This window comes from Rhamphochromis sp. 'chilingali', assembly GCF_963969265.1.
Source record: "Rhamphochromis sp. 'chilingali' genome assembly, chromosome: 2".
In the NCBI taxonomy this organism is placed as follows: domain Eukaryota; kingdom Metazoa; phylum Chordata; class Actinopteri; order Cichliformes; family Cichlidae; genus Rhamphochromis; species Rhamphochromis sp. 'chilingali'.
This window is the reverse complement of record NC_137930.1, coordinates 55,109,389-55,122,988: the sequence shown is the minus strand read 5'-3', so window position 1 is coordinate 55,122,988 and position 13,600 is coordinate 55,109,389. Positions and strand designations below refer to the sequence as shown.

Below are 13,600 nucleotides of genomic sequence, written 5' to 3'. Positions count from 1 at the left end.
TATTATCTGTCTATTATATATTTAAACAGGCTACTGTAGGATAGTAGGCAGACATCAGTTTTATGTACGATGACTTATTCAGCATGCTTGGCTGAAACAAACAAAATAACAAAAACAATGTGTGTGCGCACATGTGTGTGTGTTGTCTGGCAGTTAGCGGCTTTAACACTTTCACAGTCCTTAAATAGTCGGCGCTTGTTTGGTTGCTAGGTTATAAGAACAATGCAGGCAGAAGTTCTGCTGGAGCCCAAAACATATTTAATCACATCCACAAACCCCCGCAGGTGTGTATGCAGAAATGCAACAGACTCCGAGTCTGTTGCATTTCTGCATACATTTTCTGCAAAGCCTCTGTTGAACAGAGGCTTTGCAGAAAATCCTGTCATGTAGTGGAATCAGAAGCAATCGGAGGCATAAGTGGATAGTGTGACGTTAAAGCGATGAGGACGCAGATTGGAAGAGAAAGAGGATGTTTAATCTCCTATAATGATGCAACCCAGAGGTCCTGCCAGGCTTGTATAATAGGATCCTGAATTGTGTAAACAGTGGGTAAAAATTTGCCATCTGTGCAGAGGTACGTTTACGGTCAGGCTGTCCGGCTCAACTGCACGTGACTGACAGACGGGTCCGTGGGGCTAATTATAAATGTTAGAAACCATTTATGAATTCATGTATTTCAAAGTGTTTTGCTGTTGGCATTTAAAAGTTTAATCGAAGCAGTGACCGTGCTATGTTGTTCTTTGAAACCAGACTGATTAGAGACCAAGTATTTTTTTTAATTGGTCATTCACCAGTTCCTCAAGCACTTTAGCTGGGATGCAAACTTCAGAAATGGGTTGATAGTTATTTAATAAAGTGGGATCACCACCTTTTTGGTAAAGGTAACACAAAAGTTCTTCTCCAAATATCAGGAACAGTATAAGAACATTTGACACTGTTTGGGCTATAATACCAGCAGTGAGATGCAAGAAATATGGAGGGAGGTTATGAAGACCTGCCGATTTTTTTTAGGATTGAGGCCTTTTACAGTCTTTAAACTTCACTGACAGAAAATACAGAAATAGAAAAAGTTTGATATTTGAGAATTTTTAGCCCTTATTTGAGCCTTTATTTTGCAAATACTAATTGTTTTGTGATGGACTCGCAGGCCTAGGCCCCTGCAGCCTTTCAGCATATGGGTCGCTTGCTCAAACAGATGACATATAGTTTTAGCTCCATTGCCTGTTTTTTAAATGCTTTTAAAGCTATTGTAGCCTAATGCCACTGTTTAACCACACGGTTCATTACACAAAAAAAGTTTGAGGGCTGAATCAATTATTAGTGCACAACAGAGTCGCCAAAACTGCAATTTTATGACAGCTGAATAAATGCACTGAATACTGCTGCGTGTTAAATCAAGCTTAGGGATGCGTTATTGCACTCTGCTGTGAATCTATCACTTGGCAGGTGTGCACTGAAAACAATCTGCCACCCTTTGCCATCTAATGGCTTTTAAGATCATTCAAGGAAGCTGTTTGCACCAAAATTCTCATATGACTCATATCATTAGAATAGCCTTCACACCATGTTTTACTGGCTAGGCCTGATAAGGGACGGATGAATGGGAAAAGTGCCCTTGCTCTATGTGTTACGGCTCTTGTTCAGGTCCTTCTAATTAAATGAACTTTCCAAGAGGTGATACATCTTCAATGCCTGATGAAGCATTAAGCTTTAGAAGCTTAGAGTTAAGGCAATCTTAAATACTGTGAAGAAAAACAAGACTCGAAGACTCTCCGGACTTTACTCAGCAATGTTTTAAGACTGAATTTCTCATCATCTGGAAGTGGGGAGTCATAACTGTGTATGAAAAAGAAATGTGGTAATCTGTGTGTCTTCAGTCAGTGTTTGCAGGTCTTTAAACTTAAAAAGTATTGGTTTATTAAAGATGGCATCATTTTGTGCTTCAAACCAGTGTGCCATTCTCCCAGTAACTTAAATGTGTGTCTGTGGTCGTAGTGTCATTGTGTTCCTGAGGTCTGGGCAATTTCCACAGTGTGATCATCATATCGCCCCCCTGTGTGATCAGCAGTAACTGTCGCCATCATCCCTGGGGGTGTATCACAAAAAAACGCAAACAACACTCTCACCAGAACTGCTGACACACACACACACACACACACACACACACACACACACACACACACACACATGTTTTGGAGTTTATTTCCCACTCACAGCATGATAACAAAGAATAGAGGCTATACCAGCGGGAAAGCCTCCTTCGCATACAGTGGTGAATGATTTAATTTACTGTTGTGGATGGATATATCGGCCGGACAGCTAAAACCCTGTGAAGTCATAACATTTGCTCGGTTCTTTATTTTTCTTTGTCCCTGCATGTCTTCCTCTCTGTTTTCATATCTATAAAATGAGCAATCCCCACACACAGCAGACTCTTTGACACCTGCCTAGTTTTTGAAGGTGAAGACGGAGGATGAGCGTGTATTTCTGCAAAGGCTCAAATGCAATAAGCTTCAAATCAAGCCAGCAGACACAAACTGCACTCCTGCTGTTGTCCTGATGATGATGGATCAGTGTAACTCCTCTCCAGACGCACATTCATCTCAAAGAGGAGAGACGTGAGCTTGAACTTCTGCGTGGGTGCCCAGACAGGTTTCTGTAGCAAGTGTCAGTTATTTATATGCAAGGATGCTGACATGAAACTATAGCAGGTTAAATATAATGTGAACCTTATAATGATGATAATAATAGCTGAGTACAGTAATAGGGCTGCATGCAGAAATTTGCAGTGATTTGGAAGCTGTTACCAGTCACTCCACCCATCATCCACCCTAATGCAGAGAGCTTCGACCCATTGTGTTCCAGTGTTCACAAGCAAAACGGCTTTTTGTAGATCTGTGTCCTTTAACTTTAGCAGGCAGTTAGGTGACTACAGTATCGACAGTGTCTTACTCACCAAAAACACTGACATTGCACTCAGGATCATTTCCAGTTGATAGGAGGATGGAGGCAGCTGGGCAAGGTAGTGCTTCAAATGATTTCAGAATATATTCTACTGTGGCCAGGCTTCATGTCAAGTATTGTTCAAGTAAGCTTTTACCTGACACCAGGGGGAAACTGTGGACTTTCATGTGGACTTGTACAGGATATTACAGACACTGAGCAAGTCCTCTCACCGGATGTGGATGAACAAGAACCAGTTGGATAATGAACACATGTGATTTCCCTTCACAGCTCACCCTGAAAGGCTCTTTGAACCTCATGAAGTCTTTAAAACAAGACAGAGGCCCCACTTGGCTGGAGTATTGGAGTATTCTGTCTGCGCACAGGCCCGTACTTGATCTGAGCCTGCAGATTTTCTGACCTCGATCATATTTGTTTTTTTACATACTTAATGCTCCTTAGAGGAGGTGCATTTGTTCATTCCCATGTGCTGTTGCCTCGGCGTTTTACTGCAAATGTCAAGTCTGATGGTGCTTGATCCTGCAAACCTATGCATGAGTAGGTTTGAGTCATCTAGAACCGTACTGTTTATTTTGTGAGGTGTTTGGAGGAAAAGCTAATTGTGTTGGTCACAAACGTTAATCCAGGCCACAGTGGTGGTGAGGGAGAGGCCATAGTTGTTATTTCATAGTCATTTTATTATGGTAATCAAAAAAAAAACTGTGTTTGTCATCAGTCATAAATGCAATTAGTTTCTAAAAAATGAAACTGATGAATGGTTTACTACATGAGCTTTTCTCGTTGCTGCCCCACTTCCGTATGTCTGTTTTATGGAGGGATTCTATTCTTGAAGTTAAACCAAGCTAAACGCTACAGTTAAGAATCACGTGGGCTTTGAAACACGCTGCCAAACTCTCGAGAGACAACATCAGTCACATTAACACAGACTTCTGAATAAGTCTGTCCCAGCAGCTAGCAGAGAGAGCACTCAGGTCACATTATTATCATCTGAACTGATTCTGTCAAGATTTTATTATATAAGAAAAACATGAAGTATTACACACCCAGAAAGTACAGTGAAATATAACATTAATGGTGATGATGATAACAAGAAACACTCCGAGAGTGCAAATCTCCCCCGTGCAGCTCACTCTCTGGGTATTCTTTACTTTTAAGGGAATATTTGTTTTCTTTGTGGTAGTGCAGGAAAATAATGTATTTTGAAAGAAACGCAGATGTGAAAGTGAGGTCAAAGGTCAAATGTGTATAAAATGCATCCTTGAATGTGATATTTAGAAACACCATATACCAACATCATTTTCTAAATGTTCCCAAACAAGCAAAGGCAGCAGAATTTCAAGCATAGCTTTAAAGATAAAAGACATTTTATGAAGATTTGAATTTATTTGACCTTGAAGAAAAGGTCAGAGGTCCAAAGTAATGTTATGCTGTTGAACGGCAGTAAGAAACATAGTTTTGAAAAGCTGTATATAGCAGTATTATCACTTTGACCATCACATCAATCTAGTGGCCTCAGATGAAAAGTCAAAGGTCAAATGTGACATGATATTTTAAATATTTCTACAATAACAGTACACACCACACTTGGTTATTCAGGGTTTTTATCCATTTTTGACCAATAAATCATTGAGTTGACATTTAAAAACAATTCACATCCTAGAAAATAAATGTGGACGTTCACGGAAGAAGAAGAAAAAAGCTTCATCATAAAAAAAACACAAACAAGGTTACATGTTCACAGTTGCAGTGATCTATAGAGATTGACAGACCACGTGACTTTCGCGCGTTGCATGCCGGGAACTCGTGGCGAAACAATCCAAGTACCGCATCAAATGCAAGCATTTGCAGCACCGCAAAACATTCATTCTCCGGTTCCAATAAATTCTTGGTTTTTCTTTGCCCCCCAAAAAAGGTATGTACAAAACGAAGGAGAACAATGCCGGTCCGTACAAAGACAGACTTGATGAAAAGTCAAAGAAAAGATACGAGGAAAAAATCAAAGGAGTGAAAGGGTTAGACCCTTACGAGCACACAGAGTGGACAAAATACGTTAGCGTGCTGCCCAACTTTCACCACGCTCATATTTATAATTACACGGTTCTTGGAGTGAGTGCATACACTCATGAAGTTTAGTAACTTCAGGTCACTGCAACAAGCCCAGGTACGGACCTTGAAATACACTGTGTAGAACGAAAGACCATCGTACGTATCATAAGTTTACCAGTCTCACAAATCGTCTTCATAAATACACATTCGTTAACCGTTTATTAATAGGACCTTTGAGCTCAACGGTAATTAATTAGTAGTGGAAATAATTTCTGGTAGCATCACAGAAATGTAGCAGTGACAATAATATTGTATGCTGTAATCGTACTGGGCAATTAGTGATACAAAAAACCTGTTTTATCCTGTGAATAAAAGTATATGTTTTTGTCAATGTACCATAATAACAGAAGCGAAACACAATATTGTTTCAGGACAATTCACTATTTATGCACAATAAACAAAGGAGCATAGCGCGACAATTTCTTATATAGGATCACCAGTCATATCTGACAATTTCAGACTTGCTTGTAACCTATATCACCAATTATGTTAAGAAAAATGACGTATTAACTACTACAAAACACTCACCTTTGTGGAAATGCTTGGAGCAGACTAACCTGTGAGCTGGAGTGTTCTGAGACGTTATATTTGGTCTTTGAATGGCTGCAATCCAGGCCATCCGTCGCCTCTTTGTTACTTCGGAAACATGGCTCAAACAATTTCTCCTCAACGACGTAATCCGATAACAACCGATCTCTTTACCCGTCGGCTTTCCGTGGCTGTCATGCGACCGGCTATTGCAGTTAATAATACAACAGCTTCTTGCCATTTTTTGTGTTTCTTTTTATCGCTGTATAACTGATTTCAATTGAAAGCCTGCGTGCGCTAGTACCGCTTGCCACGAGTTCCCAGAATTCTTTGCGGTTTTACCCCTGAATGACGTCACATTTTCAATCTCTATTCTGACCAACTCTCTGTGAGAGAGAGGGTTTGACAGCATTTATCCAGTGCCTGACGTCTGGTCTGAGTTTTACTTTGTTTTGCTTTTAGAGATGAAATAAAAGAAGTGCCTTCGGGTGAAGTGTATTTTCCTTTTGAGATACTCCTGCTGTTTTTTCATCGGAGGCCACACATAGCACTTAACCAAAGTGATTGTGTGTCAAATGTGAATAGAGAAAAAAATAATGAAAAACTCAATTATCTATAAATCACCACGTCTTGAAAAAAAAATATTAATTAAACATCATGAAGAAAATAATGGTGATCCAGCATGGAGGAGTGACTCGCTTTGATAATGTAAAAAGTGTTATCTTAGGATGCAATGAAAATGTAAACTAATCAATATGGAAAAAATCGAATTTTTAAATGTAATTTGGTCTAATTAATATTTTTCTTTTGTAATCTGATGACACAATCCAAGTGATGTTTAATCCTTAAGTACCTAACCCCAGCATTGTTTGAAAAGGCCTTGATGCAGTGTTCCTAATTTGAAAGCTGTGACAGCGAAAGTGTTATAAGCTGAACAAGGATGAATAATTCAAAGGGTAAAGCAAGGAAACTTAGAGGCATGATGGGAAACAGCCCACTGACCTGAATTCTCTTTGTGCAACATCCTTTCACATAAAGCCTCAATGCCTCATAGCCCTTTTCAGTGATAGCGGACAAAAGTGACTCAAAGTGACATCCCGCAGAACTTTACGTCTGTTTCACCGCACTGTTTTTAATATCTCACTGCTTGTACCTGATCATCAAATCCTTGCTGTTTTTCAAATCAACCGCTTGCTCTTCCAGCTGGCTCAGAGTAGAATCGCTGCATTCACACCTAGACACAGTGCTGTGAAGCTGTCAGGCGTACGCCAGACTTATCATATTATGACAGAATTAATCAAGAGGAGCATAACGATCTGATAATCATCCTCCTTTCTTGGCTTTAGCATTTGTCACTAACATTTGGAGGCAGTAATAGAGTACACAGTATACGATCAAACAGGCACATGTATACGGTATCATACCCACACACATGGACAGACCTGAAAAATCCTTTTAATCTCACATTAAAAGACCGTCATGGACAAGCTGCACAGGAGAGATCCAAATCCCAGATCACGACCCTCCCTGAAGCTCGTCCAGCTTCACGTCAGATGAGCCTGAGTGGGTGTTTGCGAGAGTGCACAGAAACTGTCTTAGAGACTTTGTTGTATGCTGATGCAGAGAGAATTTGGAGGTGTTTTTTAACCTTATCACCTCACAGCGAGCGTCTTTTTCTCTGAATAGTGGGCGAGTCCCGTACAAAACTCGGACGTGCACACATGCACGCACAGTCTGAGCATGCACATGGGATTAACTTTCTCCTCACAAACCAGTTTAAGCCAGAACACAGCGAGATTAAGCATTACTAGATGAACCCCTTTTATATTTATGTCTTACACAGTGCACCGTCTTCAGATGCTCTGACAACAGAGTACATAGATTCATCCTGCATGACAAAATTGGGCCAATATTATTGATCAGGCCAGTGATTGTCAGATAACTATTATCATATCCCTAATATCCACAGAGTCTGATTTGAATGGTGCTTTTATCATCTCTAAATCATCTCAATTTCCACAGAAGCAATTTCACACAACACCAACTCCAATTTGTGGGTCTATTTTAAACTTTGAGGACCCATCGAGACCACCAAGCAGTGCCCCCGCAGACCAATTAGCTCACTTTGCTCTGACGTATCATCTCAGACATGTTGAGTCTTGCTGCTGTCTTTTAAAATAATCGGGACATTGTTTGACTTTTTTAACCTTTATGCATAAACATAAGCGATTCAACACAGAGTCAGCTTATTGGACAGTTACATTGTATAAGGATACAGCCACTCTTTAATCTAATCCACTGTGACCAGTACACTTTAGGCCTCTAGCCACTTAAGCTCTCAATGATTTACTCCAGTCATAAAGCAAAACACGCGCTGAGCCTTTTTGCTAACCGGACCGTAAAAGCTCTGTTTTCTTTTTAAATGTTAGTGCAGATGTAATTGTCACAAGAAGTCTCCCCACAGAAAAAAGTGCTTGACAACCTACAGCTCTGAGTTGATTAGAAATATCAAAAGTCCTTCCAGAAACAAGTCTTGTCACTAGTCTTGCCATCTTGAAATGCCTCTGGGAACTTAGTTGCTCAGTTATTTTGAAGCATTGCCTTTTAGTGGCCACTGGGACAACTTGTATAGGATCACCAGTCATATCTGACACTTAAAAAGTTTGAAAACTTTTCCCCAAAATAATGTTTTAAAACTTGGAAGTTGTGCCTCTACAACTGTCTTTTGAATTGATTTATCCCACAGATTTCAGTCTCTGCATGTAATGACTCTCTCTGATAATGCCTCTGATGAAACTGACTGAAACGTTAAGCGTGCCAAGGAGGAACCTTTGTGATCCCATGTTGTTATGAGCCTGAGGACAAATTACATGATGAAAACAAAAAAATAATTTCCAGCCCCCATGTCGTGTTTTTGCTGACCATTCAGAGTTATTTTTAAATCCCCGCTCTTGAATGGAGTGGATTTTAAGCTGTAAGCACAATTTTTCTTTAATGCATTGAAGTTTTTCACTTTAATAATTCATTGTAGATGTTAGCTAGAGCTTACGACTTTCATTCATTTCATATCTGCGGGGTTATTGGGGGAACGAACACCATGATTGGCCGACAAGCTTGCATATTAAACTGGCTTTATTCTCACTCAGTGCTGAAAGATCCCGTGATGGTTGGCTGAATGTTAAAAGCATCAGGGGTCATTAAGTTGTTTCCGATTCGAAGCTTGCATTTTTGTTTTATTTTCCCTTTGTCTTTGGAGCTGGGGATTAATGCTGCACATTTACAGTTAAATTCATTAACTGTAAAAAATGAAGAGCAACAGGATGCTTTAAACTTTAAAAGGAGAAACTATAACATACAACTTTGCACCGGGCTATAACCTTTTAAAGTTGGGCCCTTGGTAGAGCAGCCACTGTGGCCTGATTTACCAAAATGACCCTTGTTTATATAAAGCAGTCTGCTGCCTTAGCCTACGGGGCAAAGGCAAATTTTTCAGACTCCAGTGTTGCCAGCATATCTCCAGATAGTTAAAAAATGGATGTGTGGCTCAAGACATCCTGCCGCGTGCATTAGTCATTGTTTACAAATGCAGATGATTTCAAAAATCTTATAAGATGCGAAACTGTTGTCATGCAGCAGCAAATGGATTTCAGATTGTATATCAGCAAATTCAATCCCTCTTTTGCTTTCTACATAACTCGCTTCAGTCCAAACTCTGAATAATCCATTCAAACTTTTTATTTTTTACACTCCTACATTTTTCTATTTCATCCATAAAAACTACAAGTAAATCCTTCTTAAACCTCATCACTGATTTAAATTTAGTCTACAAGCAGACTCTAAACAGAAACCAGGTCTGATACCAAGCATCTTGTAAATTCTGCATATTCGCATGTAAATATCTGTTTATTAAGATTGTGCAGACCAGTCCAGAAGAAAAAAAGAATCAATTAACTTAAAGTGGTGCTCTTTCATTAACAGACTATATTTAAACAATACTAAGCATGCTAATAGTGGAAACTTGGTCTCCAGCTGCCTCCAAGCTTTCCTCCTCGTTATGTCATCAAGGAAAGCCCACACCACATGGGGGTCAGTTTGGTCCTTCCTGCTTTTAAACCAGAGAAAGTGCGGCCTAGAAAACAGGTGAGAAACACGAAAATGAATTAAAATCTTCTTCAAGATCTCATATATGACCCTGTGTTCAGCATAACACTCACAGGTTTAAATGCTTAACCTGCAGCACGATGGAAGGATGAGGATGACTGCGGTCGACGAACACTGCGTGCCACGTCCTCTTTAATTTACAGGGCCTCCCCATGACAAACCCATTCAGCTCAATGTCATGAAAATGAATTATTGAACAGCTTGCAGCTCGGGCCCTCACTGTACAGAGAGTAAATGATCAATTCATGTTTCACTTGAATGTTTCAGGAAGGTCAGTGAGTGAATTCATCACTGGATGTGAAAAGAAGTCACGTTCCCGTCTAAAGACAACGCCTTAATTTTGTTAATAAATAAGTCAGGAGCTGCAGAGCTGAGGCTGAAGGTCATTTACAGTGTTCTGTTTCAACTGATGGTCGTTCATTATTCTCATTAACTTCTCTCTTTACAGTTCATCGTCACAGTGATGAATATTCTGTTAGCGCAAACTAATCGGGGTGTAGAACAAGTTAATGTTATTAAATGTTTATTTGTTCAGGCGGTTGGAGTGCTAAGGCACTGCTGGTCTCGAGGTACTGGAGTGCGTCATTTGATGGAAATGAGGGAATGCTGATGGTTTTAATGCACTATGAAGGACAGACATTATCAGTGGAGCCCATAAAAAAGTGGACCTTTTGACAGAGATTTCGCCTTTCTTTTGTTTTGTTTTTTCATCCCCTCTCATGATTTCAGGGCGCTCAGTTTTTTTTTTATGTTTTGTTGTTATTATTACTGGTCATATATGCTGTTTTGTAAGATACAAGCAAATATAAAAATGGTGAATGCAAAGCAGATACAAGCAAGGAAGTAAAATGATAAGATGAATATTTTAAATAAACTTGTAGCAGGTTGACTAACTCTCGTGTTGCCTCAGTGATGATTCATGATCTGCTTTCCATGGGGAGTTTGCATGTTTGTGTTGGTGTTGCTTTTCTATGGGTGCTCTGGTTTCCTCCCACAGTCCAGAGACAAACACTTTAATTAAATGTTGATTCTGAATTGGGCTGTTAGTCATGTGATGTAGCTGTTAAAGGTGTAACCCTACATCTTGCCTAATGTCAGCTGGGATAGATTTCAGCCCCACTGTGACCCTGGTTGGATAAATGATTAAGAAAATGGATGGAAACCTGATAGGAAACAGCGGAAAGAAACTCATTAATGCTATAATTGATGTACAGCATGTCAAGTTCTTCTTACTTTAACATCTTACCAGGGGTGTTATTTTACTGTTTATTGACTTCAGCTGCTTTATTGAAGAGATAATCCAGTCATGCGGTGTTTATTATATTATATAAAACTGGCTGACCCAGAAGAGCTGGATTTATTAAAGAATTATCCAAACTGATGCAACATCAAATGTCCAAACTGAAATGCCATCATTGTGGTGATTTCCACAATGTTGTACAAGCATTGAAATTGGAGAACAGCATTACATGACTGTTGTCCACTTAGCCATAACAAGTAAGCTTACTTTCTGTTGAGCGGTGCGCCTTTCATATTTTCTTATCACTTTCTCATTCATTAGCTACTATGCTACCAGCTGTCAACATGTAATCTAACGGTGTGAGTTGTGAGCAGACCTCTTCCCTGATTATTTTCAGAGACTTTCGTGGTAATACGTGTAACCATCACATACCACATGGACTTTAGAGTACCACTTTTGTAGTATTGCTGACTTATAATGAAGTGCTGATGTAGTGGTGAGTAGTTCTCTCTGCATAATTTTTGTTTTTTTTGATGTCTCTTTGAGAGCTTCATCAACGAGCGCAGCCAAAGCCAATCCATCCTTTAATGCAAGTGCATCTGATTAAAACATATTTGTATTATTCTATTTGCCGTATATAGAAATATAAATTTCACAGTGGATCTGTGTATAAATTGTACAATATGACATAAAACTAAGTGTATAAAACACTTTCTTTTTCTCCATGAGCTATTCTGAAAAACTCATGCATGGAATTTTTTTAGGCTTGAGAGATTTCTGACTGCTCTTCTTTCTTTTAAGCAACTATTGGCATGAACTTTTCCTCCGTTTCTTTTTCCTCAGGCATGCACACAAGCATCAGCGAGATCCTGAAGGAGAAGAGCCTAAAGCCATCTCGCCGCAGTCTGCCCTGCCTGGCCCAGAGTCAGACTCATCCAACCAACCTCAACCACTTCCTGTCTGTGCCTCTGAGCCCGGAGCCTAAACCAGAGGTTGAGGGTCTGAGTCAGAGCATCAGCACTTCCTGCAGCCTCCTCCCCCCACAGACAGGTCAGTCCGCTGTCAGTAACTCACATGTTTTCTATACTCATTAGTGGACGAGATGCTTCAGTTATTAGAGAGCGCCTACATCAATTTAAATTGATCTTGCGAGATATTGAAGCTCACCATGAAAGTATGTGCACACTTTAACATTACAATATCATACAACTGTAGGTTTAATCACTGTGTCTTGTTTGCTTTTAATTTGTGACTTCTGCTGTTCTTTGCTGGCCAAAAAGAAATAAATAAAAAAAAATAACTTGAAATAAGAAATTCTTGTTTTTGTTGACGAAGCTTTATTTTTTATTTTAATTTTTTTAAAGATCCACAGCAATCATGGTCTGCAGGGCCTCCTAATAAATATACAGTGGAGGAAATAATTTCTTGATCCGGTTAATGTGCTTCTTCTTTAGTCACTCGTTTGTTTTTTGGTGGTATGATTGCATGTTTTGGATCACTGTCGTGCTAGAAGACCAAGAGTTCTGGCTGAGGGAAGGAGGTTCTCTTCCAGGATTTTATGGTACATGGCCCCGTCTAATGGCCCCACAGTGACGTACAGTTATCACGTACTCTAGCACAAGAACGGCCCAAAAACATAACGTTTACATCTCCATGCTTGATGGGGATAGTGTTCTTTGGGTTTATACTCAGCATTGCTCTTCCTAAAGAATTATTTCCCCCAGTGTAAGTGTTTTCTGTGAAGTAATTGTGTTGTATACATCACAGGTTGTATAATATTTCCAAAAAAACAAAAGCCTCTGAAATGTTTTCACCATTATCGCCTTTCATTGTCTGAATGGCATGTTTAATTATTTTCTCTGTCCTGTGGACTGATTGTATTGAACTTTAGGTTCAACAGGAATTGAGCTGGTCACTACACGGATTTTTATATTGATGGTGGTACTTAAGGTTTGTGTGTAATATTGATGGAACAGATTGTGTTAATGCTGCAGGGGATTTAGAAAACACTGCGCAAAGTCGCAGCTGCTGGGAGCACGTTCCGAGGGAATGCGATAGCATGGGAAAACGCTGGTAATATAAATGCAGTATATTATTGTTATGGGCCAGTACCACGGATGTGCCTGCTGGAGACGAAAATTACTCGGTCTCATTAACAGCTTCAAGAATATTTAGAGGCCACAGACGGTGAGAGTGCTATTTTTTTCACAGCATGAAAACTAGTGCATGCAGCACTTCAGCATATTGGTATTTTCCTGACCTTGAAATGCCCTTTATCTGCATACTTGTTATTTTGGTGCGGAGTGCAGTGTGCAAAAGTGGGACTTGATATAAGAATTACACACTGTCTGCACGAGGTGTTTCTATTCTGGTGTAAACCGTCTCTTCGTGTGAGGAGCAGGTCTGAATTTTTTTTTTTCCTTTTTGGCTCAGAGTGCAGACAGAAGGAGAGAGTGTAGACAGAGCAAAAAGCAGGAGCTGGTAAACAAGGAAGATCATCCATCAACAGTTTCCCACCTGTGGAAAGTGACAGATGTTTTTCAGTGGTTCTCAAGCTGGAAGACAAACTGCTAGAGAACTGAAAATGTACAGCGGGTTATA

General features: G+C 39.7%; 1 protein-coding gene across 3 annotated transcripts in view; it reads left to right on the top strand.

Annotated features, from left to right (window-relative positions):
- Window positions 1–13,600, top strand: part of ano3 (anoctamin 3) — a 55,368-nt gene that overhangs the window by 12,580 nt on the left and 29,188 nt on the right. For all 3 annotated transcript variants that reach the window (XM_080873239.1, XM_080873241.1, XM_080873240.1), the window contains one exon: window positions 11,843–12,049. In XM_080873239.1, coding sequence (XP_080729365.1) covers window positions 11,843–12,049 — 207 coding nt within the window. The remainder of the gene's footprint in view (window positions 1–11,842; window positions 12,050–13,600) is intronic.